The sequence below is a fragment of the Mobula birostris genome, chromosome 14, assembly GCF_030028105.1.
Source record: "Mobula birostris isolate sMobBir1 chromosome 14, sMobBir1.hap1, whole genome shotgun sequence".
Taxonomy (NCBI): Eukaryota; Metazoa; Chordata; class Chondrichthyes; order Myliobatiformes; family Myliobatidae; genus Mobula; species Mobula birostris.
The window spans coordinates 95,738,412-95,766,257 of NC_092383.1; the positions used below are offsets into that span (position 1 = coordinate 95,738,412).

General features: G+C 44.8%; 1 protein-coding gene across 8 annotated transcripts in view; it reads right to left on the bottom strand.

Moving 5' to 3' along the window:
* Nucleotides 1–27,846, bottom strand: part of plxna2 (plexin A2) — a 565,853-nt gene that overhangs the window by 68,274 nt on the left and 469,733 nt on the right. For all 8 annotated transcript variants that reach the window (XM_072279001.1, XM_072279002.1, XM_072279005.1 and 5 more), the window contains exons 17-22: nt 25,600–25,693; nt 21,054–21,293; nt 14,843–14,986; nt 13,794–14,028; nt 5,451–5,593; nt 2,953–3,221 (exon numbers count right to left, since the gene is read on the bottom strand). In XM_072279001.1, the coding sequence (XP_072135102.1) occupies nt 2,953–3,221; nt 5,451–5,593; nt 13,794–14,028; nt 14,843–14,986; nt 21,054–21,293; nt 25,600–25,693 (1,125 nt within the window). The remainder of the gene's footprint in view (nt 1–2,952; nt 3,222–5,450; nt 5,594–13,793; nt 14,029–14,842; nt 14,987–21,053; nt 21,294–25,599; nt 25,694–27,846) is intronic.

Here is a 27,846-nt window from a genome sequence, read left to right on the forward strand (position 1 = left end):
TCACTGGATATCCAATTAAAAGGTGTAAAGATTCCTCCAGATGCAGATTTATTCAGATTAATTTATTTATCAGGTGGCATTGAAATGTACTGTTTGCATTAACGACCCAAGGATGTGCTGGGGGCAGCCCACAGGTGTCCCAGTACCAACACAGCATGTACAGTCCTCCATTCAGCTCTGTTATTGAACATAGAACAGTACAGCACAGGAACAAACTCTTCAGTCCATAACATCCGCACTGACTATGATGTCAAACGTGTCTCCATGCCTCTCAAACATTGCTATTGCATCCCTCCACTCTGTGTAAAACAAACCTTGCCTCACACTTCTGCTTTAAACTCCCCCTCCCTCTCATCTGAATCAGAATCAGGCTGATTATCACTGGCATGTGTCATGAAATTTGTTAACTTAGCAGCAGCAGTTCAATGCAATACATGATCTAGAAGAAGAAAACAAATAAATAAAGAAGTAAATCAATTACAGTATACATATAATAAATAGATTAAAAACCATGCAAAAACAGAAATAATATAATTTAAAAAATGAGGGTGTGTGCAAGGATTCAATGCCTGTTTAGGAATCGGATGGCAGAGGGGAAGCTGTTCCTGAATCAGTGAGTGTGTGCCTTCCGGCTTCAGTACCTCCTACCTGATGGTAACAGTGAGAAAAGAGCATGCCCTGGGTGCTGGAGGTCCTTAATAATGGACACTGCCTTTCTGAGACACGGCTCCTTGAAGATGTCCAAGATGGAGCTGACTAAATTTACAACCCTCTGCAGTTCTTTCGGGCCTGTGCAGTAGCCACCCCACCCCCATACCAGACAGTGATGCTGCCTGTCAGAATCTTATACCTATTCCACTAGTCTTTTGAATCTCCACTTGGAGGAAGAAATTCTGACCATCTACCCTATCTATGCCTCTCATACTGTTATAACCTTCTTTCAGGTCTCCCCTTAGCCTCCAATACTCCAGAGAAAATAACCCAAGTTTGTCCAACCTTTCCTTATAGCAAATACTCTCTAATCCAGGCAACATCCTGGTGAACCTCTTCTGCACCCTCTCCAAAGCCTCTGATATCAACTGGAACTACATACAGTACTCAGAGTCAGAATCAGGTGCATTATGACTGACATACGGTGTGGTGTGATTATTGTTTTGTGCAGCAGTCCAGTGCAATACATAAAAAACTACTATAGGTTACTATTGGAAATAAAGATAAAAATAGAGAGGCTCGGTAGTGTAGTGGTTAGCACAACGCTTTACAGTACCAGAGACCCGGGTTCAATTCCCATCACTGCCTGAAAGAGGTTTGTGCGTTCTCCACATGACCACTTGGGTTTCCTCCAGGTGCTCCTGTTTCTTCCCACAGACCAATGATGTACCAGTTGGTAGATTAATTGGTCATTGTAAATGTCCCTGACTAGGCTAGGATTAAATTGGAGAATTGTTGGGAAGCATGGTTCAAAGGGCTAGAAGAGTCTACTCTGTGCTGAATGTTGATAAATAAATAAAGATTATGCAAAGAGAGCTAAATAGTAAGGTAGTGCTCATGGATTTGTGGACCATTCAGAACTGTGATGGCAGAGGGAAAGAAGCAGTTCCTAAAAAGTTGAGTTTGGGTCTTCATTGTCCTGTATCTCTTCCTTGCTAGTAGTGATAAGAAGTGGGCATGTCCCAGATGGTGAGGGTCCTCAATGAGGTCTGCCACCTTTCTGAGGCATCGTCTTTTGAAGATGTCCCTAATGGTGGAGAATCTGCAACCCACTGCAGCTGTTTTTGGTCCTGTGCATTGGCTGGCGGGGGCCTCTATTGAAGGAGGTTTGAGACACTCCCTCCCTCTGCTAGCCTGCAGGGCACCCTTGGGCAAGGATAGCACCTGCTTAGCACCCCCGAGAGATTTGCCAAGAACAAACATTGTCATGGAAAGACCATGATCATCCATGTCATACGACACGGTACATAAAGAACGAATGAACGAGCATTGGAACCTCCACACCGGGCTCTGGTGCAATTGGTCAGAAAGTTCTCCATGGTACATCAGTAGAAATGTGTTAGAGTCTTTGGGAAGATACCAAATGTCCTTAAACTCCGAATGAATTATAGCTACTGACGTGCCTTCATGATCACAGCAATATGTTAGATCCAGGATAGATCGTCTGGTATGAGACCCAGGGACTTGAAGCTGCTCACTCTTTCCTCGTAGACTCCTCAATAAGTGTTCTCACTTCCCCTTCCGGAAGCCCACAATCAATCCCTTGATCTTACTTACTTCAAGAGTGGCCAAACTAAAGGTTGATACAGTTGCAACATGATTTGGCAGTTTATGTACTCAATGCTGCAGCCAATGATAGCAAGCATGGCATACTGATACTCCTTTATCATCCAACCTACGTCAGTTGCCACTTTAGGGAGGAATGGACTTGCAACCCAAGACCCCTCTGTGCATCAGAGCTCCTAAAGGTCCTGCCATTTACTGCATACCTGCCTCTTACAACTAGAGGTCATGTGTTAAGGGTGAAAGGTGAAATGTTTAAGGGGAGCAGGAGGGGAAACCTCTTCACTCAGAGGATGGTGAGAGTGTGGAACAAGCTTCCAGTGCAAGTGGTGCATGCAAGCTCAATTTCAATGTTTAAGAGGAGTTTGGATAGGTACATGGATGGAGGTGTATGGAGGGGTATGGTCCAGGTGCAGGTCACTGGCATGTTAAATGGCTTGGCCAGGACTAGAAGGGCCAAAGGGTCTATTTCTGTGCTGTATTTTTCTATGATTCTATATGACCTCCAAAAGTATAGCACCTCACACTATTTCAGCATTTCTCCATATCCACAAGTCTACCAAACTCCACCTGCCATTTCTCCATCTCTACAAGTCAGCTAACTTTCATGTTGTCTGCAAACTTTCAAAATCAAATAGTCCACTAACGTACAACCTCACCCAAGAGCATTACTCTTACCTGCGAAGCAGCAGTTTGGGGTGGTTCTTGCTCTCGAGGTTTTTCTCGATCAGGTCAGACAACAGGTGTTTCAGCACGTCCGTGGCATACTCTAGCTTTCCCTGAAGTGCTGTCATGATCAGAGATGCCACATTCCCTCGGTCCCTCATGGAGAAACTCCTCTGTAACTCCAGCGTCCGAATGAATGTTAACAGGAAGGTTTTGTTGTTGATGAGTTGCCCAAAGAGTTTGAGAGCTTTCTCCACACTCTGCTGCCCATTCCCTGGGACCTGGCACACAGTGAGAAGCAACATGAGTTCACCTCATTATGGACAACACCAGCCATTCGTGTCAGAGCAGTGATGTACAGTTGCAAGAAAAAGTTTGTCAGCTCTTTGCAATTACCTGGTTTTCTACATTACTCATAATATATGGTCTGATCTTCATCTAAGTCACAATAATAGACAAACGCAATCCACCTAAACTATCAGCACATAAACAATTGTACTTTTCTCGTCTTTATTGAACACATTGTTTAATCATTCACTGTCCAGACTGGAAAAGGAATGTGAACCCCTGTATTTAATAACTGGTAGAACCTCCTTTAGCAGCAATAACCTCCACCAAGCATTTCCTGTAACTGCTAATCAGACTTGCACAGTGGCAAGGAGGAATTTTAGACCACTTCTCCATACAAAACTGTTTCAGTTCATCAATATTTTTGGGATATCTTGCATGAACAGCCACCTTCAGGTCATGCTACAGCACCTCCATTGTGTTATGGTCTAGACTCCGACTTGGCCATTCCTAAACATAAATTTCTCTTACTGTAGACTGATGAACATTCAGGTCTTTAGAGATGCTTTTTTTTGCCTTTTCCAGTTTCTTGCGTCTCTACAATCCTTCTTCTAGATCCTCTGAAAGTTGTTTTGATCGAGGTATGGTGCACATAAACAGATCCTTCTTGAGAAGAGCAGACTGTCAGTAACCTGACATTGTGTGTCTTCTTTATAAGGTAGGGCAGCTCCACAACCCACACCTCCAGTTTCAGCACAATTGGAACACCTGACACCAAACAGCTTTTGTAGAAGGCATTAACACAGATACTCATAGACCTTTTTTTGAACCTAGACTGTGATTGTTTAAATGGTGTGCCCAGTATTGACGAGAAGTAAAGTTGTTTGTGTGTTATTGGGTGAGTGAACAAGTGAGTGAGGCCTCCGTCGGTCAGGGCGATCATGGATGTTACGTCCTAGCTGTCTAGATACACAAACTTGGGCAGTACGATATGGAGAGCAAGCTGTTGCCCACGTCGCAAGCTCCCCTCTCCACACATCTGATGAACCCAAAAGTGGCAGAGACCATCACAGTTTGGTACCAGCACAGTTGCAGGAATTGCCAGTCAGCATTAAACTCAATGTAGGACTGCCTTAGCTCCAGATTTTTCCCTCGGAGTTTACTCCTGAAGCCTTCCTCATGAGTGGGTATAGCCGCAAAGCAGCGGAGATTTGAGATCAGAGTTTTCCTTCTGCTAGATGAGCTGCCAACTATGGCTGACAAGCCCCATCTGCTCAAAGCGACGGATTTTAAGGCACCAGTAACCTACCTTTGTCCCTTCTCCTGTTAGTAGAAATGGTTGTTGTAGCCAGTGGTGGTAATGGACAAGTTCCCACTATTTATTAAATGCTCCCAATAACATCCACTTCAAGTAGCCTCTGGCAACTAAGTCCAGCTCCTGGCCTTCACAAGTGTGTTATTAGTTTAGGCAGATTGTTCTTGTCTATTATTGTGACTTAGATGAATATCAGACACATTTTATGAGTAATTAGTGCAGAAAACCAGGTAATGGCAAAGGGTTCACAAACCTTTCCTTGCAGCTGTATGCACTGCAGATTTTTCACTCACTCAGACCTACAGCCATACTCTGATATTGGAAGTGCTTGGGGCAGCTGGAGTGCCACCTTTGGGCAGATATAGGATGGATATGCTGAGGGCAGGCTTCAGCATCAGGAGGACAATGACTGGGTGTGATTGATATCCTGATGCAGCTTACAATGTGGGGCAGGGAGGAACAGCTGCTCCTCGAATTCCACGGGGCATTGTCCAGCTCGTTACGTTGCACAAGGGTCAGTGGTTGGCAGAGTGTGGAAGAATCTCCAGCCGGATGACAGCCCTGGGGAATGAGGACTACCAGTGAATGCTTGGCTCCTTGGGGAACACAGTTCCTTGCTGACGATAGTGTCATGGAACAAGGACCTTAGATGATAATAGGTTACTGGGAATCTGTGCCTGGCGGTGGGGGATGGTGAGGAAGTGAAGACCACAAGGGACATCGGTTCCAGGGAGATGAAGCCCCCTTGGAATGTGTGGCCCTGGTGGGTGGGGGTGGGGTGTGGTGGTAGGTTGGAATCATGGATACCAGGGGACTGGGAACCTTGACTGGTCCCGCACAGAGTATACTGGAATAACTTACTGCTCGGCTGGGCTGATTAATGAACAAATCCAAAGAACGACCATACCTCCAGCTCTCGGAGAACAGGATGGTCCTCAATCCCTGGGAACAAAACCCTCATTGCATATGTCCTGTAGTCGAGGTATGGAATCCCGGCGCGGTCCAGGTCACTGGTTAACTCATTAATATCGGTCTGAAGTTCCGCAAAGGCTGTCAAACGAAACAGACAAGTACATCACGGGGCTGGTAGTCTGGTTCGACTTTCTTCTATCTAGACCGCCAGTTCAGCATTGAGAATTCTCTGCAGTGGAAACATTTCAGTAAAACTTTACAGTAGATACAAGCTTTAGAGAAGGTGCAGTAGGGATTTTACCAGGATTAGAGAGCATGTCTTATGAGGAAAGGTTAAGAAAGCTCAGGCTTTTCTCTTTGGAGTGAAGGAGGATGAGAGGTGACTTGATGAGAGGCGTAGATTGAGTGAACAGCAGGAGACTTTTCTCCAGGGCAGAAATGGCTAAAGTCAAGGGCATCATTTTAAGGTGATTGGAGGAGAGTACTGTAACGGGGGTATGTCAGAGGTAAGTTTTTTTCACACAGAGAGTAGTGAATGCTTGGAATGCCTGCTAGGGGTGGTAGTAGAGGCAGATAGATTAGGGATATTTAAAAAACTCTTAAGTGTGTACATGGATGTGGGATGGAAGGGTAAGGTTGATCTTGGAGTAGGTTAAAAGGTCGGCACAACATTTTGGGCCCAAAGGACTGTACTGTGCTATGTTACAATAGGTTACACACAGCAGGCAAATGATATGTTCGATGTATATCAGCTGTAGTAATAAGATCTTCAATGCCAGTGACTTGCTCATACTGCAAGATGCCATTAGCCATCCCCAGCTGCTGGCGTGAACTGAACAGAACAAACTCTGATGAGACTAATCAATCCATATTTAGGCTTGCTGTCCTTGGGTTGAGAGCAAATTGGAACACCTCAGAGACACAGGCTGACTTAATAAAGGGATATGAATAGAGAGGGCTTGCTGGTTTTCCAATCCATGTACACACGTAGAGCCAAAGCTGCTATCAACACAATTCCAATTTATAGCTGTTCCTCTGCAGACAGTCAGCAGGTTCATAGGCACAGAGAGCATTGCATCAAACCGCCCCCGGGGCAGCTCCCCAAGGTACCAACAGTGATGCAGATCTACACCAGTCCCACCTGCCTGTGTTTGGTCCATATCACCCGGAACCTTTCCTATCCACGAACCTGTCCAAATGTCTCTTACACATTGCAGTTGTCTACCACTTCCTCTGGCAGCTTGTTCCATACACACATCACCTCTCTGTGTGGAAAACTTGCCTCCTTAAATTATTACCTTCTCTCTTTAAACCCACTGAATATTGAAAGATCTAGAGCTGGCATGGAGAGGAATTTCCTATTATGTGGAGTCTAGGACCAGAGGGCATAGCCTCAAAATAGGAAGACATCCCCTTAGAACAGAGATGAGGAGGAATTTCTTTAACCAGAGGGTAATGAATCTGTGGAATTTATTGCCACAAATGGTTGTGGAGGCCAATTTATTGCGTATATCTAAAAGAGAGGTTGATAGATTCTTGATTAGTCAGGGTGTCAAAGGTTACGAGGAAAAGCGAGTTCCGTGAGATAATAAATCATTCATATGACTATAAGATAAAGGAGCAGAATTCAGCCATTTGACCCATTGAATCTGCTCCACCATTTCATCTTGGTTGATCTATTTCCCTTTTCAGCCATGATGGAATGGCTGAGCATCTTGATCTGCTCCTATTTCATGGTTTTACACTTGCAGTCTCTGGTTTTAGATTCCCCTAACCTGTGACCTTCCACCTTATCTTCGCCCCATCTATCAGGTCACCTCTCAGCCTTCTTCGTTCTACGAGAAAAAGTCACAGCCTCCTACCTCTCTGATTAAGTCCCAGAAACATTCTGGTGAATTTTTTCTGCATCCTCCTATTTCAAACATATAATTTCTATAGTGTGGCACCCAGAGCTGAAATACGCCAACAATTTACATGATATACTAACTTCTATAGTTGATGTAAGTGCCTTCTTCACCTCTCTGCCTACCGTGTTGCCACTTTCATGGAATTGGACACTTATTGAAGTCAATAATCAACTCCTTGGTCTTGCTGACATCGAATATGAGGTTATTGTTATGGCACCACAGTCAGATTTTCAATCTCCCTCCTATCTGTTGAGTCATCACCACCCACCACCTTTGATTCGGCCTATGATGGTGTTGTCAGCAAATGTAAACGTGGTATTGGAGATGTGCTTATCCTCAAAGTCATGACTGTAAAGTGAGTAGAGAAGATGGCTAAGCACACAGCCTTGTGATGCACTTATGCAGGTGGAGATCATGGAAGAGGTGTTGTTGCCAATCCGAACTGAGTGGGATCTGCAAGTGAGGAATTCAAGGATCCAATTGCACAAGGAGGTATTGAGGTCAAGGTCTTGAAGCTTATTGACTAGTTTTGAGGAGTTAATAGTATTGAATGCTGAGCTGTAATCGATAAAGGGCTTCCTGGCGTATGTACCTTTGTTGTCCAGGTGTTTCAGGGTTGCACAGGGGAATTCAAGAGGCTTCAGGTAATTTCTCTGGTGTAAAGCCCACACAGAGGGGAAGGGTCTGGGGGAGGCAGCAGGGGATTGATGACGATATCCAACACATACTGACCTATGGTCCAGGAAGGTATCAGTCCCTGCAACACTCTGAACAACTGTGAAGTCAAAGACAAAACTGTATACATTGGAAAGCAGAAATTACAACAGAACATTCCAGAAGGAATCATATATCAATTGATTGGGTGGTTAAGAGGTGTATGGTGTATTGGGCTTCATTAGTTGGGAGACTGAATTCAAGAGCCGTGAGGTAATGTTGCAGCTATATAAAATCCTGGTTAGACCACACCTGGAGTATTGTGTTCAGTGCTGGTTGCCTCATTATAGAAAGCATGAGGAGAGGGAGGGTGCAGAGATTTACCAGGATGCTGCCTGGTTTAGAGAGCGTGAGGAGAGGTTGAACGAGCTTGGGCCTTTCTCTCAGGAGTGAAAGAGGATGAGAGGAGACTTGATAGAGGTGCACAAGATGGCAAGAGGTGTAGATCGAGTGCATAGCTAAAGATTTTTTTTACAGGGTGGATGCGGTTAATACCAGCGGTCATAAATTTAACGTGATTGGAGGTATGTATAGGAGTGGATGTCAGAGCAAAGTGTTTTACGTGGAGAGTGTCTGGGGCGGTGGTATAGTCAGATACATTAGTAGCCTATAAGAGAATCTTAGATACGCACAGGGATGATAGAAAAACAGAGGGCTGTGTGAGAGGGGAGGGTTAGACTGATCTTAGAGTGGGTTAAAAGGCTGGCACAACATCATTGGCTGAAGAGTGTGTACTGTACTGATCTATGCTGTAAAAATCTAGTGCGTTCGATACGTCAGATGGTTCTACAGATGGTCTTTGACCCACAGAGAGTTTCCATTATTTTCTGCTTTTAAACCAAAGCATCTGTTCCTTTCAGGGAAACCAAATCTCTCACATTCTGATTGATTACTGAGACGGTGCAAACTGGGATTAGTCTGTGAAGTAACTGCTTCGATGCCCACTGTGAAACAGAGATGTGATGAAAGGTGCTCCCAGTGCGGTAATTATACAAACACCAGTGCCCATTTGTAAGGTGACAATGGGAATTTCAGTCAGGCCTCTTGTCTTTCACCATTTCCCATTTTCAGCCACTGCTGTCCCCAAGGTGTGAATGATAACATGGAATTTGGAAATTAGACTAACAATGTGTCAGTCACAGCACTGTCTTAAACCTGCTCATGCCTTCTGCAAGAAGGTGTATGAGCTGATGAGAGTCTTGGCCCGAAATGTTGACTGTTCATTCATTTCCATAGATACTGCCGGAACTGCTGAGTTCCTCCGGCATTTTGCATGTGTTGCTCGGGATCTGCAGTCTATCTTGTGTTTCCGATTTGCTGTTCCACTATGAAGTCTCTTCGAGGGATGCCTACCCAGTGGAAGTTTAAATCTCTTTGAGGGGAGTTCAGTGAAACCCTCTCTCACTGCTCCCCCCTTTGTGATCTCTGCTGCTCTCCGACCCTTTGCACCTTCCATCTGGCCTCTTTCCCCTCCCCCACCTTTCTATTCTGGCACCTTCCCCATTCCTTCTCAGTCATGAAGAGGGATCTTGGCCCGAAACGTTGACTGTTTATTCATTTCCATAGGTGCTGTTTGACCTGCTGAATTCCTCCTGCATCTGGATGATAAGAGGTGTAGATCGTGTGGACAGCCAGAGACTTTTTTCTAAGGTGGAAATGCAAATACCAGGAATCTTAACTTTAATATAAGGGGAACTTCAGAGGAAAGTTTTTTTACACAGAGAGTGGTGGGTTCATGGAATGTCCGGCCAGGAATGTTGATAGAGACAGATATATTAGATTAGATTAGGGGCATTTAGGGGCATTGTGTTGGCGCGTGGCCAAGTGGTTAAGGCGTCGGTCTAGTGATTTGAAGGTCACTAGTTTGAGCCTCAGCTGAGGCAGCGTGTTGTGTCCTTGAGCAAGGCACTTAACCACACATTGCTCTGCAACAACACCAGTACCAAGCTGTATCGGCCCTAGTGCCCTTCCCTTGGACAACATCGGTGGCGTGGAGAGGGGAGACTTGCAGCATGGGCAACTGCTGGTCTTCCATACAACATTGCCCAGGCCTGCGCCCTGGAAACCTTCCAAGGTGCAAATCCATGGTCTCCTGAGACTAACGAAAGCCTATATATACATAGGGGCATTCAAGAGACTCAGAGAAGCACATGAATGACAGAAGAATTGGGATATATGTAGGACGGATGGGTTAGTTTGATCTTAGAGCAGGCTAAGATCCCAGCACAACATCGTAAGCTGAAGGGCCTGTACTGTGCAGGAGTGTTCTGGGTTCAAACTGAACCAGAGAGCCAGCACACACTGTGTTCCTGCCAGAGACAGCAATAACAGCACCACGCCCCCCCCCCACCACCCTCTGCCAGATGCATGAAATTTGGACACTTACCTAACAGGAGAATCCACCCTTCCCCAGGAGTAAAACTGCTGGAGAATTTTACTGCTGGAACTCTCCCCCTTTATGAAGTAGGCTGACTTCATAAAGGGGGGAGGAAAGGGGTCACTTTCAGGTCCACAATTCCTTGAAAGTGACATCACAGGTAAATAAGGTCATAGAGAAAGCTTTTGGCACATTGATCTTCGTAAAGTATTAAGTACATTTTGTGTTGAAGTTGTATAAGACATTGGTGAGTCATAATTTGGAGTATTTTGTGTAGTGTTGGCCAGCTACCTACAGGAGAGATGTAAATAAGTTTGAAAGATTTCAAGAATGTTGCCAGAACTGGAGGACTGGAGTTAAAAGGAAAGATTGAATAGGTTAGGATGTCATTCCTTGGAACAGAGAAGAATTAGCAGGGATCTGATAGAGATATACAAAGTGAGGAGACGATGGCGGCGTGACGCAGCTCGCAGCGACCACTCCGGTGGTAATGTCTGTTATTTGTCAAGTAGGGTGCTGTGCACAATCCTGATTTGATGGAGACAGACGTGAGAGCATGAAGGAACATCTGGTGAAACTTCTGAAATGCCTGCCTCGCTGTTGCTGCTACTGTGTGGTCCAGAATCTCTGGAGGAGAAGGCCCCAAGTCCTTGGCTTTGCTCGTTGCTCGGCGGCCGGGGCGGAGTCAAAGCGCTCGGCAGAGGATGGTGCTCAGAGAGGCTGTAACGGAGGGGCTGGTCAGAGGCTCGAAGTTTTCGGACGGACTCAGAGTCGGCTGCGGTCGGGTGCTTCCAATGCATCAGCAAGTTGTCGGCGCTTGGAGGTTCACGGCAGGGAGAGCTTCTCCCTTCTGCTGTCCGCATTAGATGATGAGTTGATCGGGATTTTGAGACTATTTTTTGTACTGTGCCCATGGACTGCTCCTTATCAAATTATGGTATTGCTTTACATGGTTGTAACTATATGTTATAATTATGTGGTTTTGTCAGTTTTAGTCTTGGTTTGTCCTGCGTATTTTTGTGATATCATTCTGGAGGAACATTGTATCATTTTTTAATGCATGCATTTCTAAATGACAATAAATGAGGGCCGAGTGTCCTCATAATCTAAAAAAAAATAATTTATTAGATTAGATTAGATTATGAGAGGTATAGATAGGGTAAATGCAAACAGCCTTCTTCCACTGAGGTTAGGTGGTACTATACTACAACTAGAGGTCATGGGTTAAGGGTGAAAGATGAAAAGTTTAAGGGGAACATGATGGGAACCATCTTCAGGATCATGAGAGTGTGGAATAAGATTGATTTCAACGTGTAAGAGAAGTTTGGATAAGTACATGGATGGTAGGGGTATAGACAGCTAGGGCCCCAATACAGGTCAATGGAAGTAGGACGTTTAAATGGTTTGGCACAGACTAGATGGACCAAGGGGCCAGGTTTCATGCCATATTTTTCTATTGCTTTATAAGTAATATGTGGAACCAGAGGAGCCAACACACTTGACCACAGTTATACCACTATCCAAGTGGTTTACTGAGCCATTCCATGCCCACACTTTACAAAGTTCAATCACCTGGCTGTACTTCTTCTCCAAGCTAATAAGGAGAGAGCTTTTTAGGGGTTGGTCATGATTAGGATCAACTTCTGTCTCAGGAAGGAGCTGGACCTACTACAATTTGCCTATCAACAAACTGGTCTACAGTGGATGCAATCTCTTTGACTATCCACTCTGCCTTCGATCACCTGGACAATAGTAATGCCTATATCAGGCTGCTGTTTATTGATTACAGTTCAGCATTCACCACAATCATACCCTCGGTTCTCATCAGCAAGCTCCAAAACCTGGGCCTCTATACCCTCTGCAAATGGATCCTGGACTTCCTCACCAGGAAACCACAGTATGCACAGATTGGAAATAACATTGACCATCAACACTGGTGCACTTTAAGGATGTGTGCTTAGCCCACTGCTCTACTCTCTCTACACCCAAGATTGTGTGGCTAAGTACACCTCAAACACCATCTCCAAATTTGTCAATGACACCATTATTGTTGGCAAAATTTCAGATGGAGCCGAGGAGGTGTACAGGAGCGAGACAGATCAACCGGTTGAATGACGTCACAGAAACAAACTTCCACTCAATGTCAGTAAGACCATGGAATGTATTGTGGACCTCAGGAAGGGGAAGTAAAGGGAACACACATCAGTCCTTATAGAAGGATCAGAAGTGGAAAGGCTTTGCAGTTTCAAGTTCCTAGATGTCAATATGTCTGAGGAACTATACTGAGCCCAACATATTGATGCAGCTACAAAGAAGGCACTACAGAGGCCATATTTCATTAGGAATTTGAGGAGAATTGGTATGTCACCAAAGACACACAGCTTTCTACAGATATACTGTGGAGAGCAATTGAACTGGTTGCATCACTGTCTGGTATGGAGGGGCCACTGCACAGGACTGGAAAAAACTGCAGAAAATTGTAAACTCATCATGGGTACTAACCTCCCCGGCATCCAGGACACCTTCAAAAGGCAGTGCCTCAAAAAGGTGGCATCCATCATTAAGGACCCCCATCACCCAGGACATGCCCTATTCTCATTGATACCATCAGGAAGGAGGTACAGGAGCCTGAAGGCACACACTCAATGTTTCAGGACCAGCTTCTTCCTCTCTGCCATCAGATTTCTGAATGGACATTGAACCCATAAACACCATCTGATATTTTTTCCTCTCTTTTTGCATGACTTACTTAATTTAACTTTATATATAAGGTATATATACTAATGATAATTTATAGTATTTATTATGTATTGCACTGTACTGCTACCACAAACAACACATTACACAACATATCCAAGTAATACTAAACCTGATTCTGATTCTGAATCTGATTCTACTCCCAGCATCTTCTGAGAACGTGCACCACATAACTGAACCCACAATGGCTCCAGCATGGCACCTAACTGACAGGGCCCCCAATCTGGGGTTCATGGACACCTCCAGTGATGGTAAGGCTCCACGGCATAAAAGGCTGGGAATCCTTGCTGTAACAGGAAGTTCGATTTGGTGGCATGAGGAGTGAATTCGATGCCCCACATTGGAGGGTCCACAACTAGGAGGATTATCACTGACCCATCCAGCTTCCTGCTTGCATCTGGGTGAACTTTGCCTTTCAAATGGGCAGCTTTCCCCTCCAACCGGGGAGCTGCAGCCAATCTCTAATGTCAGTCCTAGCAAGGTTTCTCAGTCAGGCAGCCTTGTACATCTACCTCACCTGCACTGGACTCAAGCAGTGACGTTTAATTGTGCTTTTCCTCGGTGACTTGTGCCTGGTTCTTACCCTCTTTGCACTCCAGGGCCACCCGGGACTCGAGGTTGTCCATCTGCATCTGCAGGCGCTTCAGGGTCAGGTCGTTCTCCCTGGACTTGCGCTTGTAGGCAATGACAACGATGACCACGATGACCAGCAGCAGGGTGCCCCCCGCCACGATGCTGGCAATAGCCGGCAGAGTGAGCAGGCTGTCGGACAGGATGTAGACCGTTCCTGGTGAGAACTGTAACCCGCCCACTTGTACCTGGAGCACATAACAGAGTGAGGGTTACACCCTGTCACCAGGGCTAAACTCAGACCAAAAACCAACAAACACAATTCAACTGGGGACAAGGAGCACTTTCCAACTTCGTATTCAATGTCTGCCTGTGACAGATTGGTTCCAGCTACAATGCAAGTTGTGTTTATTGTCAAGTTCAGACAGCGTGAGTCCAAAGAGTGTTCTGCAGTGGGACCAGTGCTCGGTCAAGAACCTACGGTGATGGGGACCCAAAGTGTCCCGCTGTGTATGAAGCCCAATCTGTTGCCCCAGTGAGAGGCTTTCCCTCCGGATGGGTCAGTAAAGAAGGGGTGAGAGGAGAGGGGTAGGGGTTCAGCTGGTGGGTGAGAAAGAAGAAAAGCCCAAAGGGTGGTGTGATGGATTCTGCTGGAGGAACAGGGAGAGGGGGGAGAGGGGGAAGGGATGACTGAAAGTTAAAAAGCTGCAGATGCTGCACGTGTGTGAAATAAAAACAGAAAATTCTGGAAACACCCAGCAGGCCAGAGAGCATCTGTGGAGAGAGATCTGGTCCTCAAAAGTCAATTCATCTCTCCACAGACTCTGTCTGATCTACTGTAAGAAGTTCCGAGGCTCACTGTGATTGGTGTGAAGTGAGGAACAATGTGACTGGTGGGATCGGAGGAGCTCTGTGATTGGTGAGAAATAAAGAATAATGGATTGGTAGGATGTGAGCAGTGCTGTGATTGGTGGTATGTGAAATTCATTAGATGTAACCTGCTTGTTCAAAGTGGTTTAGACTGGAGATGCATGCTATAGTTAACAGCATCAGACTACTCACCAGAACGCGAAGCTGCCCGCTCAGGTTGGGCGGTTCACAGAGTAACTGTGTCTCAGAGACAGTGACGGCGCATGGCGTGTCCCCGATCAGCACGGTGTAGTTCAGCTTCGCTCCTCCAGCTGCAGGGGGAAGCAGGTTCCGTCCCTGTCAACAACACAACAATTCGACATTCACCTCTCCAAGAAAAACTCTTTGCAGCCAAGGTTAAATGGAATACAAAACAAATCTCTGTTTCTGATGCAGCCCCGAGTGTTGATTGCAACATCCTGTCACGCACAGTCCCACCAACAGTGCATTTTAATAAACCCTTAAATGAGTCTGATTTTATTCAGAATATCACTCCCTTCATGTTTTTAAACTATGCTGGTCAAATCCAATTAACCTGCCGAGTATTGACTGACAATTATTGATCTGTGTCATAAAATATAACTAGATACGTCAAAGCATTTCTTATCTACAGAAGATTAATTAACTTTTCTGAAACTGACTATTCTACCACCCAGAAACTAATTATAAAAACTGATAATTTATATTATTACTTCCAGGTAATTGATTTAATACTTAACTGTTTATTATATTTAAATTAACCTTTATTTCTCTGCCCCATTGCCCATGGACAAATCCCAGTGAGCTATTATAATTGTCCAGGAGTCAATTGTTACTAAACCAATAATGAACTACAGAATTAATTCTGCTGTGACCGGCACATGAACAGACAGGGAGCAGAGGATGTAGACGATGTGGAGTCAGGGAATGGAGGGATATGGACCATGTACAGGGAATGGAGTGATATAGACCCTGTATAGACAGGGAATGAAGGGATATAGACCATGTATAGACAAGGAATGGTGTGATATAGACCCTGTATAGACAGGGAATGGAGGGATATGGACCATGTGTAGAGGCGAATGGAGGGATATGACCATGTGTACAGACAGGGAATGGAGGGATATGGGCCGTGTGTAGAGAGACGAATGGAGGGATATGGACCATGTGTTGAGAGGGAACGGAGGGATATAGACCATATGTGGAGACGAATGGAGGGATATGGACCATGTGTTGAGAGGGAACGGAGGGATATAGACCATATGTGGAGACGAATGGAGGGATATGGACCATGTGTTGAGAGGGAACGGAGGGATATAGACCATATGTGGAGACGAATGGAGGGATATGGACCATTTACATACAGAGTACTATCAGGCTGTTCAACAGATCAGCACAACTTTAACCAACTTAATTTAAGTATCATACTTAAAGGACAGAAAGATCCTTCTGCACAAATAATAATGTCAACTTAACTAATCTTGCCTGCGCGCATGTGGTCCATATCCCTCCATTTCTGGTCATATGATGGTCTAAATGTTTCTTATGGCTTGTTATATCTGTTTCCACTGCTGCCTGGCAGCACATTTCAGGCACCAACCACACTCGTGTAAAAATCTTGCATCTTTTACCGCTAGTTGGATAAAATAGACCTTTGCCCTAACAATCTACCTCGTTATGATCTTATTGCCTGCCTTTAGCTATTGCACTTTATTCTGCATTCTGCTATTGTTTTACCTTGTTCCACCTCAATACACGGCGTGATGATCTGATCTAAATGAATATTATGTAGGACAAGTCTTTTTTCACTGCCCCTTTGGAAATCAATTCTAATTTCACGTTAAAGATATACCCTCTAGTACTTGACACTTCTACCCTGGGAAAAAGACTCTCATCTACCTTGTCTACCTATCTATCTTGTTTAAGCAACTCCAAAGTCTCCCCAGAAATCTCCATCTGGTGAAGTATCTATGTTGTGTTTTTTTTGATGGACTCTGGGTCATGGTCGCTTTGGGAGCTTGCATGGTGTGTGGTGGAGGGGCTGGTACTTTTGCTGAGGCAGGTGGGGGGGGTGGGGGAGGAAGGGATGATGCTTTGCTATTGTTTGCGCATGGAAGGAGAAGAGGACTTTGGGGTTCTAACAATTTTCCGTCATCCATTCTTTGGTGTTTTTCTTCTGTTTGGTGGATGTCTGCAAAGCGTAAGAATTTCAGGTTGTATACTGTATACATTCTCTGATATTAAATAGAATCATTGAATCATTGAACAAAACCAGGCATTAAGAAGTCAGAAGGCAAAGGTTTGAGCCTTAATTTGTGGCAGGATAGTCAGAGAGTGAAACAGCACAAGGAGATGGAAGACATTATGTGCTGGAAGGACACCTCATGGCTTTGGGGGGAGTGGCTGGGAGGGGTGATTCGAGGATAGAATATAATCATGGTTGTACAGCAGTCATGGGGAGAATATATAAACTCCTTATAGACAGTGGGGGAAATTGAACCTGATTGCTGGTGCTTTAAAGCGTTACGTTAACTGTTATGCCCCTCTACACTGCCGTGCCTCCCCAAGGACAAAAATAACAGAATTTTTTCCACAGTTTCCTACTGGTGGTTATTTCTCAGACTGATGTTTAGTAATCATTGTTGAATTATTTGGAATAAACTGAGAAAAACTGAGAACAAACTATTAGCATAGCAGAAACTCTGGCTGTAAGTGACCTGGGTTAAACAGGCCACGTTACAACACAAGATTAATCACCACGTTTATTCCATTATTTTGCTGATTTAGGGAGAAAATTCAGAAAGCTTTATCTTCTTGTAAAATGGGCCTGTTTATTCTTCACTTCCCTCAGGAGGTTAATTAGAGCTGGGGAGTGTCAGTAATATCTGTATTCAAAATTCAAGAAGCCCTCAATTTTAATGTCCAGGACTCATGCAAAAAAAATTTAAACCTCTGCTCAGTACGTTTACATTTCTTACACAAATAATGAGGATTGAAGAAGGCTTCATTAATCACTGTCTGTGGAGCTCGGTGGGATGAACCTACGTACTGATTGCAAACCACACACGGCAGGGGAGACCGGTCGCTCACTCCGGGGGGCCAAGCAATAGTCTTTCCTTGGACTCCTTTCACAGGTTCTTCAGGTCTGCCTCAGGGTGAGGGAATCCATTCTGAATGTCCCATCGGAAAACATGGACAGAGAGGAGGGGGCACCAAACGCGATGTTCCATCCTGCACCCTGATGGCATCTGTACGCTCGGACTAGGGTTCACTGGCCTGACCATCCTACACCCCCCTAACCCTACCTCAGCGACGGGCAACTTTGGTCCACGTCTATGTTTTTAACTTTAGAGATACAGTGCAGAACAGGCCCTTCTGGCCAATGAGCTGTGCCACTCAGTAACCCACTGACTTAACCCTAGCCCAATCACAGGAACAAGAAATCTACTAACCAGTACATCTTTGGACTGTGGGAGGGAACCAGAGCACCAAGAAGAAACTCTCATGCTCATTGGAAGTACATACAAACTTTCTACAGAGGAGGCCGGAATTGAACTCTGAATTCTGACACCCCAAGCTGTAATAGCATTGTGCTAAACACTACGCTATCGTATGGACTTGTCTGATTCTCACTGCTGTCTGTAAGGAGCTTGTATGATCTCCCTGTGACCATGTGTTTCCTCCAGGTGCTCTCGTTTGCTCCAAAGACGTACCAGCTGGTAGGTTAATTGAGCCTTGTAAATTGTCCTGTGATTGGGCTAGGACTGAATTGGGGATTGTTGGGAGGTGCAGCTTGAAAGGACAAAAGGGTTGTTCTGCACTGTAATTCAATAAACAAACAAACAAATAGACAAATAAATAGAGTCTTTGTTATACAGTATTTTTCTTCAGGGTCTTATATAATTTATACTCAGTGTGTTGGCTATACTTAGGTGTCTGTGAACTTTCCATTGTTCTTGTATCTCGCCATACTGGTGCACAGGACAATAAATTTGACTGGACTTAACTCCATGACTTAATAGATCATGTGACAACATGACAAATCTCATGTGAACGAAATAATGAAAGATGAAGGTTGGCCTTCTCCAAGTGGGGATGTTTTAATGAACAGCTTGCCGCTTTGTCAGGATTATTTGTCTCTGATAGGTAAAAGTAGATGTTGGGGAAGAAGTCTGGCTGCTGACAGAAAGTCTGATGTTCGAGTGTGTCCCATGGAGGTCAGGGCAGATTGTTTTTAAAAAACACCTAAATACAGAGAAGGAACAGGACAGAGGAAGCCAGTGCCAGTAATGATTTGAATGTTATCAGAGTGTCGTGCAAAAACATCCATTTATCACACTTCATTTATCTCAAGAGCAACTGTAAAAATAAAGTCACAGGCATTGAAACATTAATTACAGATGGAAGATATCAGTGTAGGGGTGAGGAGCCTGCCATTCCTGCTGGGTTTCTTAATTAAACAAATATGACACATTTCATTCTGTGTTTCAAAGTCCCTGTGACAAATAAAGCTAATTTTTTGTCCTGCTTTTTAAATCATAATTTTCTAAATGCTGTTTTCTTTTCCTTTCTGCATCCTGGGCAAATCTTTTCTCTATGGACTGATGAAGCCAGGAAATTAAATATTTTGAAAATAGCAAACTGTGCTGAGAGTTTTATTTTGCTCGCCGTCTTGGGGTGAAGACTATTTATTTCCCTGGTCTATTCCTACTCGGACCTTCGTGGATCATGTGGGTCAGAGCGGGTACAGATGGCATCCTCCCCCACTAAACATAAACAGGAAGATACTGTGGATTGATTTTTACAGCAATCTACTTGCTTTTCTCTTCACAAATATTAATCAAACTCTTCCTCACAAATGCCTCACACATGGTTAAAGCATCAGTGACATCCAGCGGATAGGAAGGCAGTACTGCAACACTCTGTGGAGGGAAAAGGGCAAGGCAATGTACAGAAGACGTCATGGTCATCCACTGCAACCAAGGAAGATCCCAGTTTGGGACGCTTGTTCGTACTGCTGGGCCCGGACTTCTGAGGTCGAGGGAGTGGAGCTGCCCCCTAGTGCAACATCTTTTCCACTTTTCAAACTCTCCTGCATGGGTTTCTTGTCATCATTGGACATGATGGACAACCACCATTAGACCAATATGAGGAAATACTCCTTCCTACAATTTGGCAATTGCTGCATCCCATTTCAGGGAATTTACACTCCTTTATTGTCTGTGTCATTGTAAAGGTCTCTGTCATTATAGATCTTCGTCTATGTTCATGATCACCCACGAGAGAATCATTCACCCCCTCACCATAACAATGGTTTTGGTATGATGTGCACATTGCAGAGGGTGTCTGTAAAGAATATCTTCTCCACACGTACACAACCAATGCACAGGTATACACCACACACACGTGCATCTGTACAATGCATGTATTGTGCACGCATATGCTCAGGCTGTGTTCTTATTGTATGTACAAAGTTCATAAATTTATTAAAGTACGTACACTGCACGTCACCAGACACTGCTCTGGGATGGGTGGGTCCAGGTGAGGGGACAGGTGGAAATAGTGACAGAGGCTGGGAGCTGAGCGGTGGGGTTGACAAACGGCTGGAATCTGATGGGAGAGGAAGGTGGAGCATGGGATCAAACAAGGGAAGTGGGGAGGGTAGATGGAAACAGAGAGCTAGGGGTCCCAGTGGGAGGGGAGTGTGGGAGTACTGACCATTCAACCAACAGATGCTCCTTCACCTGCTGGAGTAGTTTTCTGTTGCCCCAGAATCCAGTGTCTGCACTCTATAGTGCCGACTTGTGTTCTGTGTGCTGGGTCATTTCAGAACGTGTCGACTGAACTCCCATGACAGCTGGATCGGAAACAAAAGAGTTTCTGCAGACGCTGGAAATTGAGAGCAACACCCACAAAATGTTGGAGGATCTCGGCAAGGTCGGGCAGCATCTATGGAGAGGAATAAACAGTCGATGCTTCGGAACGAGACCAAGATGCACTCTTCATCAGGAGCCTTCCATGGAGGGAGGAGGGATGAAGTAAGAAGCCAGGAGGTGATACATAATGTATAACTATCACCTTCCATCTTGTATTCCTTCCTTTCCCCCAGTTCTGATTCTGCCTTCTGCCCCCTTCCTTTCCAAACCTGATGAAGGGTCTCACTGTTAATTCCCCTCCGTAAATGCTGCCTGACCAGCCAAGTTCCTCCGGCACTTTGTGGGTGTTGTTCAAGATTTCCAGCATCTGCAAGTTCTCCTGAGTTGAACCTTTCTGACAGGAAGGGTCAGCATCGCAGTGAAGTGCTGAGACAGCCACGGCCACAGCGGAACAGGGCAGGGGATGAGCGTACAATGCGGCACTCCAACTTATGGATGTAGACACGTACTTTGAGTATGATGGGGGCGCCCGGTTTCTGTTCCAGCATGCCTGTTACACTCAGAGCTTCAAAGGTCGGGTTGGGGTAGAAGACGAAGTTGGTGTTGTTATAAACCAGCAGAGCCTGCACGTTGTCGAAGACGAAGCCGAACTCATCAGGGCGTTCCACCGTGTCGTGCCCAGGCTGATGCTCGTGGGTGAGAGCGGGAGCTCGGCAGGTCATGGTTGTAGAGTTCACCACTTCACACACCTGCAACAGGACAAGAGGCATGAGTCTCCTTTCAACATCTGGAACACCCGAAGCACAAGCTCAACCTCACATGGATACGGAGAACATTGACCCCAAGACTCAGGATTGTTTAATGTCATCTCCTGTCCACAAGTGTAAAGGAGAATGAAATAATTGCTACTAAGGATCCAATGCCACAGAAAAAGAAGCACAAACACAATAATAACAAATGCTGGAGGAACTCAGCAGGTCAGGCAGGATCTGTGGAAATGAATAAACAGTCGACATTTCAGGTTGGAAGCCTTCTTTGGGACTGTATTTTCATTTCCACAGATGCTGCCTGACCTGCTGAGTTCCTCCAGCATTCTGTGTGTGTTGCTCTGCAGACCTCTATAGTGTTTATGATAATATTAATAATAAAAACACAATAAATGGGAATACATAAGACAGCTTATACTGTATACACAGATTGATTGTATGTCCATAAAGTGATGCTAGGCACAGGAATGTCTGTACATAAGATGGCTGTAACAAGAAATGAGAAAGTAGTGATGGCTGGGGGTGTGGAGAGGTGGGTTAGTGTGTGGAGGTGCTGATCAGCCTTACTGCTTGGGGAAAGGAACTGTCTTTGAGTCTGTGAGCAGGGTGTATGGCAAAGGGACCAGCACCCAGCCCTCTGGGGGGAGGGGTATCCATGGTTATGATGACAGGGAGAATGGAGATGACAGAACAAAGAACATGACAGCACAGTACGGGCCCTTCAGCCCATGATGTTATGCCAATCTTTAAATCTACTCTAAGATCAATTTAACCCTTCCCTCCCACATAGCCCTCCATTTCCCTATCATCCATGTGTCTATCTAATGTATCTGCCTCTACCACCACTCCGACAGTGTGTCCCATGCAGCCACCATTCCCTTAAATTAAAACACCTCCCTCTGACATCCCCCCCCCCATACTTTACTCCAATCATTTTAAAATTAAGCCTCTTTGTGTTAACCATTTCCACCCTTGGGAAAAGTCTCTGGCTATCTACTCAATCTATTCTGTTTATCATCTCGTACACCTCTATCAAGTGACTTCTCAAACTCCTTCAACCCAAAGAGAAAATCCCTAGCTCGCCCATCCTGTCCTTATGAGACATGGCAAATTACTGGTAAATCTCTTCTGCTCACTCTCTAGAGCTTCTACATCCTTCCTATAATGAGGCAACCAGAACTGAACACAATACTCCAAGTGAAGCCGACACACCCGATGCTCTCTGTGTGAAGATCTTACCTTGACATCCCCCTATAACCCTGAAAGCTGCAGGAAATGCACAGAAAAGTGAAAAGAAATCAGAATATTACCCATGAAATCACTTTATGAAAGGACTGTTTGAAAACCAATGAGTATTAAAGATAGATGGTTTTACAAAAGTTATCTCAATACATGGGTGGCAGGGTGGAGATACATCTCTACCAAAGGAGGTGTAAGGTACTGCATCCCTCCGCTAGCCTGCAGGTCACCCTTGGGCAAGGTGTAGCACCTGCTTAGCAGCCACCACCCCCCCCCCGCCCCGATCAGGGTCATGTGAAGTCATGGGAGCAAGTGGTGGATGGTCGTGTGAGCAGCTGGTGCACATCACAAGTCCTGATTATGTGACCACTGACACCAGGCAGACAATCCCTGAAGAGTATTGATAATGGCTGGGGTCACTCAGCTTGTAAAGACACTGCCCAGAAGAAGGAAATGGCAAAACCACTTCTGTAGAAAAATTTGCCAAGAACGATCACGGTCATGGATGGAAGACCGACCATGCAATCATCCAAATGTAGCGTGTCAGATATGGCTACGTCCCAAGGGATGGCATGGCACAGGAGTGTAGTGGTTAGCACAACGCTTTACAGTACCGGCGATCGGGTTCAATGACCCTGACATACTGGTTGATAGGCTAATTGGTCAATGCAATTTATCCTGTAATTCATCTGGGATTAATTCGGGGTCTGCCAGGCGGCACGGTTCAATGGGCTGGAAGGGCCTATTCCGCGTTGTATCTGACAAAGCAATGAACTCCCACCAGCAGTGGGGGGGAGAGGGAGGGGGGGGAGGGAAGGGGTGGGGGAGAGAGGGAAGGGGTGGGGCGGTGGCTTTCATCGTCCAAAAGCATCCACCATGAGATACCACCAGCAGGCAGGTCTGAGTAGTCCCACCAGAGGATTGCTGGTCACCAAATGTTGGCAGTTCTCCAGTTTCAACAACTGTCCCTTACACTGCTACAAGTGGAGCTAAAAGGCCGGCAAATACAGTTCCTCATATTGATTGCGTTTTGTTATTCACCCAGACAAACAAAACTGTTCTGTAAATTACAGCAACATAAACGGACATATTCTATACCATTCTCTCTCCCTCTGGTACACAAAACACCGCAGTGATAATTTTCTTTTTTAAAAAATCAATAATTTTACAGCCTACAAGTACATATGAAAGTACAGCTTGATGTACTGTTGCTTTATTTTTCATTCCCCTCTCCCTCGAGGGAGAGTTAATTTAAACTAAATTTCCCAGCATGAATGCAGTCCTAAAATGAGATTCTGTGAAGCAAACTCTTCAGATATTGAACTGAAGTCCCATGCAGTCAATCCTGTCCCAGCCAGACAGAGCCCCACGAGTTTTTCCACAGTGAACTAATGACTAATTTACTGAATTAAAAAAAAGGCCACAGAAAAATACGAAGTTAAATCAATACTGATTTCTCTCTCTCGCGCGCGACCTCCTTCTTTCAATGCTGACAAAGGTGTTTTTGCCCTGTTAATCTCTCATTAAGCACCATTAAGGACTTTCAGAGAGTCCATTAACCCTCTCTGTGCGAAGTAACAGGTAAGGAATTTGCACAAAATGCTCTATTTTCCCTGCGTTACCGCAAGGCACCTTGCTGTAACTGGAACTCACTGCTTTTCCATTTCATTTGAACATGATTATGAAATAATTAGCTAATCGGCTGCTTCATAATCCTTCTCTATATTTGTATAATTCACGAGAATAAACAATAAAAGATAAGTCTGTAACTCCAAAATGCTTCTCATAAATCTGTTGGATTGATAATGTGAATGCTGCTTGGTGCTTGGCCGGGTGCCTGCTTTTTTCAAACAGATACTGTGGAAGCCGCCGAGGGAATGTTTTTGATCATTGGCCCTTCCTCAGATCTGCTCCCTCTCCTCACTTTATAAAGTCACTGAACTGTAGAGCACAGAAACGTGGAGAGGATGTTTCCTATAGTGGGAGAGTCTAGGACCACAGGGCACAGCCTCAGACTAGAGGGCCGTCCCTTTAGATTGAAGATGAAGAGGAATTTCTTTAGCCAGAGGCTGGTGAATTTGTGGAATTCGCTGCCATGGATGTCTGTGAAGGTCAAGTCACTGGGTGTATTTAAAGCAGAGATTGATAGTTTCTTGATTAGTTGGAATGTCAAAGGTTATGGGGAGAAGGGAGGAGAGTGGGGCTGAGAGGGGTATTCAATCAGCCATGATGTTATGGTAGAGAACTCGATGGGCCAATGGCCCAATCCTCCTCCTATGCCTAATGGTCTTATAGAACCATAGAACACTACAGCACAGAAAACAGGCCATTCAGCCCTTCTAGTCTGTGCCGAAAAATTATTCTACTAGTCCCATTGACCTACATCCAGTCCATAACCCTCCAGACCTCTCCCATCCATGTACCTGTCCAATTTACTCTTAAAACTTAAGAGTGAGCCCGTATTTCAGATGGCAGCTCGTTCCACACTCCCACCACCATCTGAGTGAAGAAGTTCCCCCTAATGTTTCCCCTAAACCTTTCCCCTTTCACCCTAAAGCCATGTCCTCTCATACTTATCTCTCCTAATCTAAGTGGAAAGAGCCTATTCACATTTACTCTGTCTATACCCCTCATAATTTTGTAAACCTCTATCAAATCTCCCCTCATTCTTCTATGCTCCAATCTTTCCCTGTAACTCAACTCCTGAAGACCCAGCAACATCCTAGTAAATCTTCTCTGCACTCTTTCAATCTTACTGATATCCTTCCTATAGTTAGGTGACCAGAACTGTACACAATACTCCAAATTTGGCCTCACCGATGTCTTATACAACCTCCCCATAACATCCCAACTCCTATACTCAATACCTTGATTTATGGCTGCCAGGATGCCAAAAGCCTTCTTTACAACCCTGTCTACCTATGGTCTAAATAAGCCCTTTGGCCCATCATGTCCCTACCAGTACAAGAAGCAGTGTGACCATCGTGACCATCACACAACGTAGACTTGCGCCATTGGAAAGAGCGTTTAGCATTGGTCAAAGACTTACGTTGAGAGATTCCTGGCTGTTGTATTTCACCCGGATCCTGGGTTCTTGAATTATATCCAAGTTGGTTCCGAAGACAATCAGGGAGGTATTGCCACTGAATTTCAACAAAACACAAGGCAGTTTTACATTTGGATGCATTGAATTGTCAATAAGTAATCCCTGTTTTTGAGAAATAATTGACAGTTTTCACAGCTTCATAAAAGCTGGGTGCCAATCTTGTTCATTGATCCGTCAACTTCAAAGTGCGTCTGCCTTTACAAAAATGTTTGCTTGTTTGTTGGTTTACACAGAAAGGGTGAATATCTCAGCAGTGGTCAGTGTTGCCTTGCAATGTCGTAATCATGTTGTAATGATAATGAAAAGATTTTCCCTCTTCACCTCGTGAATTAACACAATAAACGAGCTGAAATCTTAGCTGGAAAGTAATACCAGAAAGCAGAAGATGGACCCTGCTCCACACTGTCAATTACAGGGGTAACAGCTCCACCTCCACCATGGGCATTTCAAGGTACTGATTACCCCTGAGGCTGGGTGAGACTAGAGATCATAGGTTATGAATGAAAGGTGTAATATTACCCAGTGTGAGATGAGGAACTGCTACGTGCTTGTTCTTGCAGAAATATGGCTCCAGGACAACATCCTATGCACCATCAATCTTCAGGTCATAACACTCAGGGACATGCTAATTTTATTTTGTGATTGTATTGTGCTTTATCAGAACTACAGTGTTGGTGCTCTATTATGTGTGCTGCGTATGACTATATGTATTGTGTTTTGTACCTTGACCTCAGAGGACCAATGTTTCATTTAGCTGTATGCATGTGTATGGCTGAAAGACAATAAACTTGAAACTGAACTTAAAGGGAACCTGAGGGGGAATTTCTTCACTCAGAGGGCGGTTTGAGTGTGGAATGAGCTGCCAGCAGAAGTGGTAGATACTCGTTCGATTGCAACTTTTAAGAAAAGCTTGGTAAGTACATGAATGGGAAGGATGTGGAAGGGTTATGGTCGAGGTGATTAGGCTATACAATGGCCTGGCACAGACTAGATGAGCTGAAGGGCATATTTTTGTGCTCTGGTGTTCTATAATTCTAACAGGACATTTGAGTAATTTCCTGCATTAAGTGGAAAGGTTGTGAAAATCGGCAGCATCTCTCTGGTCCCTGAAGCAGGAGGCTAATGGCTTAAGTCTCACCCCAGAGCCTGTATGGTGCAGTCCTGGTGGAGCGCAGCATAACCAGAGATTCCATATTTAGAATGAGATGCTGAACGCCATCTACCCCACAGGAAGCTGTAAATGCTCTCAGTACATTCACAAATGCAAACTGAGAATTCTACCCTGTGTCCTGTCCAAATTTACCCCTTAACTTCTAGAAAATATCATATTGTTGGCTGTGGAAACTCTCTGTGCAATCACCCCGCAATACAACAGAGACTGCACACGGAAAGCCCTGCATGGTGCACATTGGTGTGTGACCAGAGGGGCCAGAGGAAAGCAAGTCTTTTCCTTCTTAATAAAGTCTTCAGTGGGAATTGCCTATGTCAGTGCTTTCCATGCTGCTTGGCTGGATATGATTATATGATAAATTATTAAATAGTGTTGATACAGATATTGCAAAAAGCACAATCTATTGAAATCCTTTTCCAAATATTATACGCTGATCGCAGCAAAAACTTCTCTTGGCTTGGCTGTTCATTATTTATCTGGAACCACCTGTTCTGTCAGAATATTAATTAGATGCACAGGGTAGAGTTTTGCATGTTTTGAGTATCGAGAGTGTCAGTGGAGGTTACGGGTGGTAATGAAGGCACAGCTGTAGATTAAACAAGGCTGCTCCTTCAAAAATACAAAGCAGAGATCTCAGCAATTTCCAGCACTCCATTCTGCGAACCGAGCGCCGACAGGAATATTTGTGGAGTGCCTTTTTTTCTCCTGCGTGGATTTGGATGCCTTGAAAGTCATAATCACAGCTGTTTTCTCGTTAAACACGCTTTTCATGTGGTATTGCTAAATAAGTGCCTCTCGTTTGAGAGAGGCGTTTGCAATTTTCACCACTGTGAAGTGGAATGTTACACCAGTAATAGAGAGCAGTTGGCTTGCAGCTCCGGCATCTGTGCTGTTATTTGTAGTGTTCCCTCCTTGTGATGTTGTGCACTGCGCAATTATTCCTTCTGATATATTCAGAGTGCTGAGTGATTACAGCGTGTGGCAGGGGCAGGGACTGATACCTCCAGATGTGCAATATT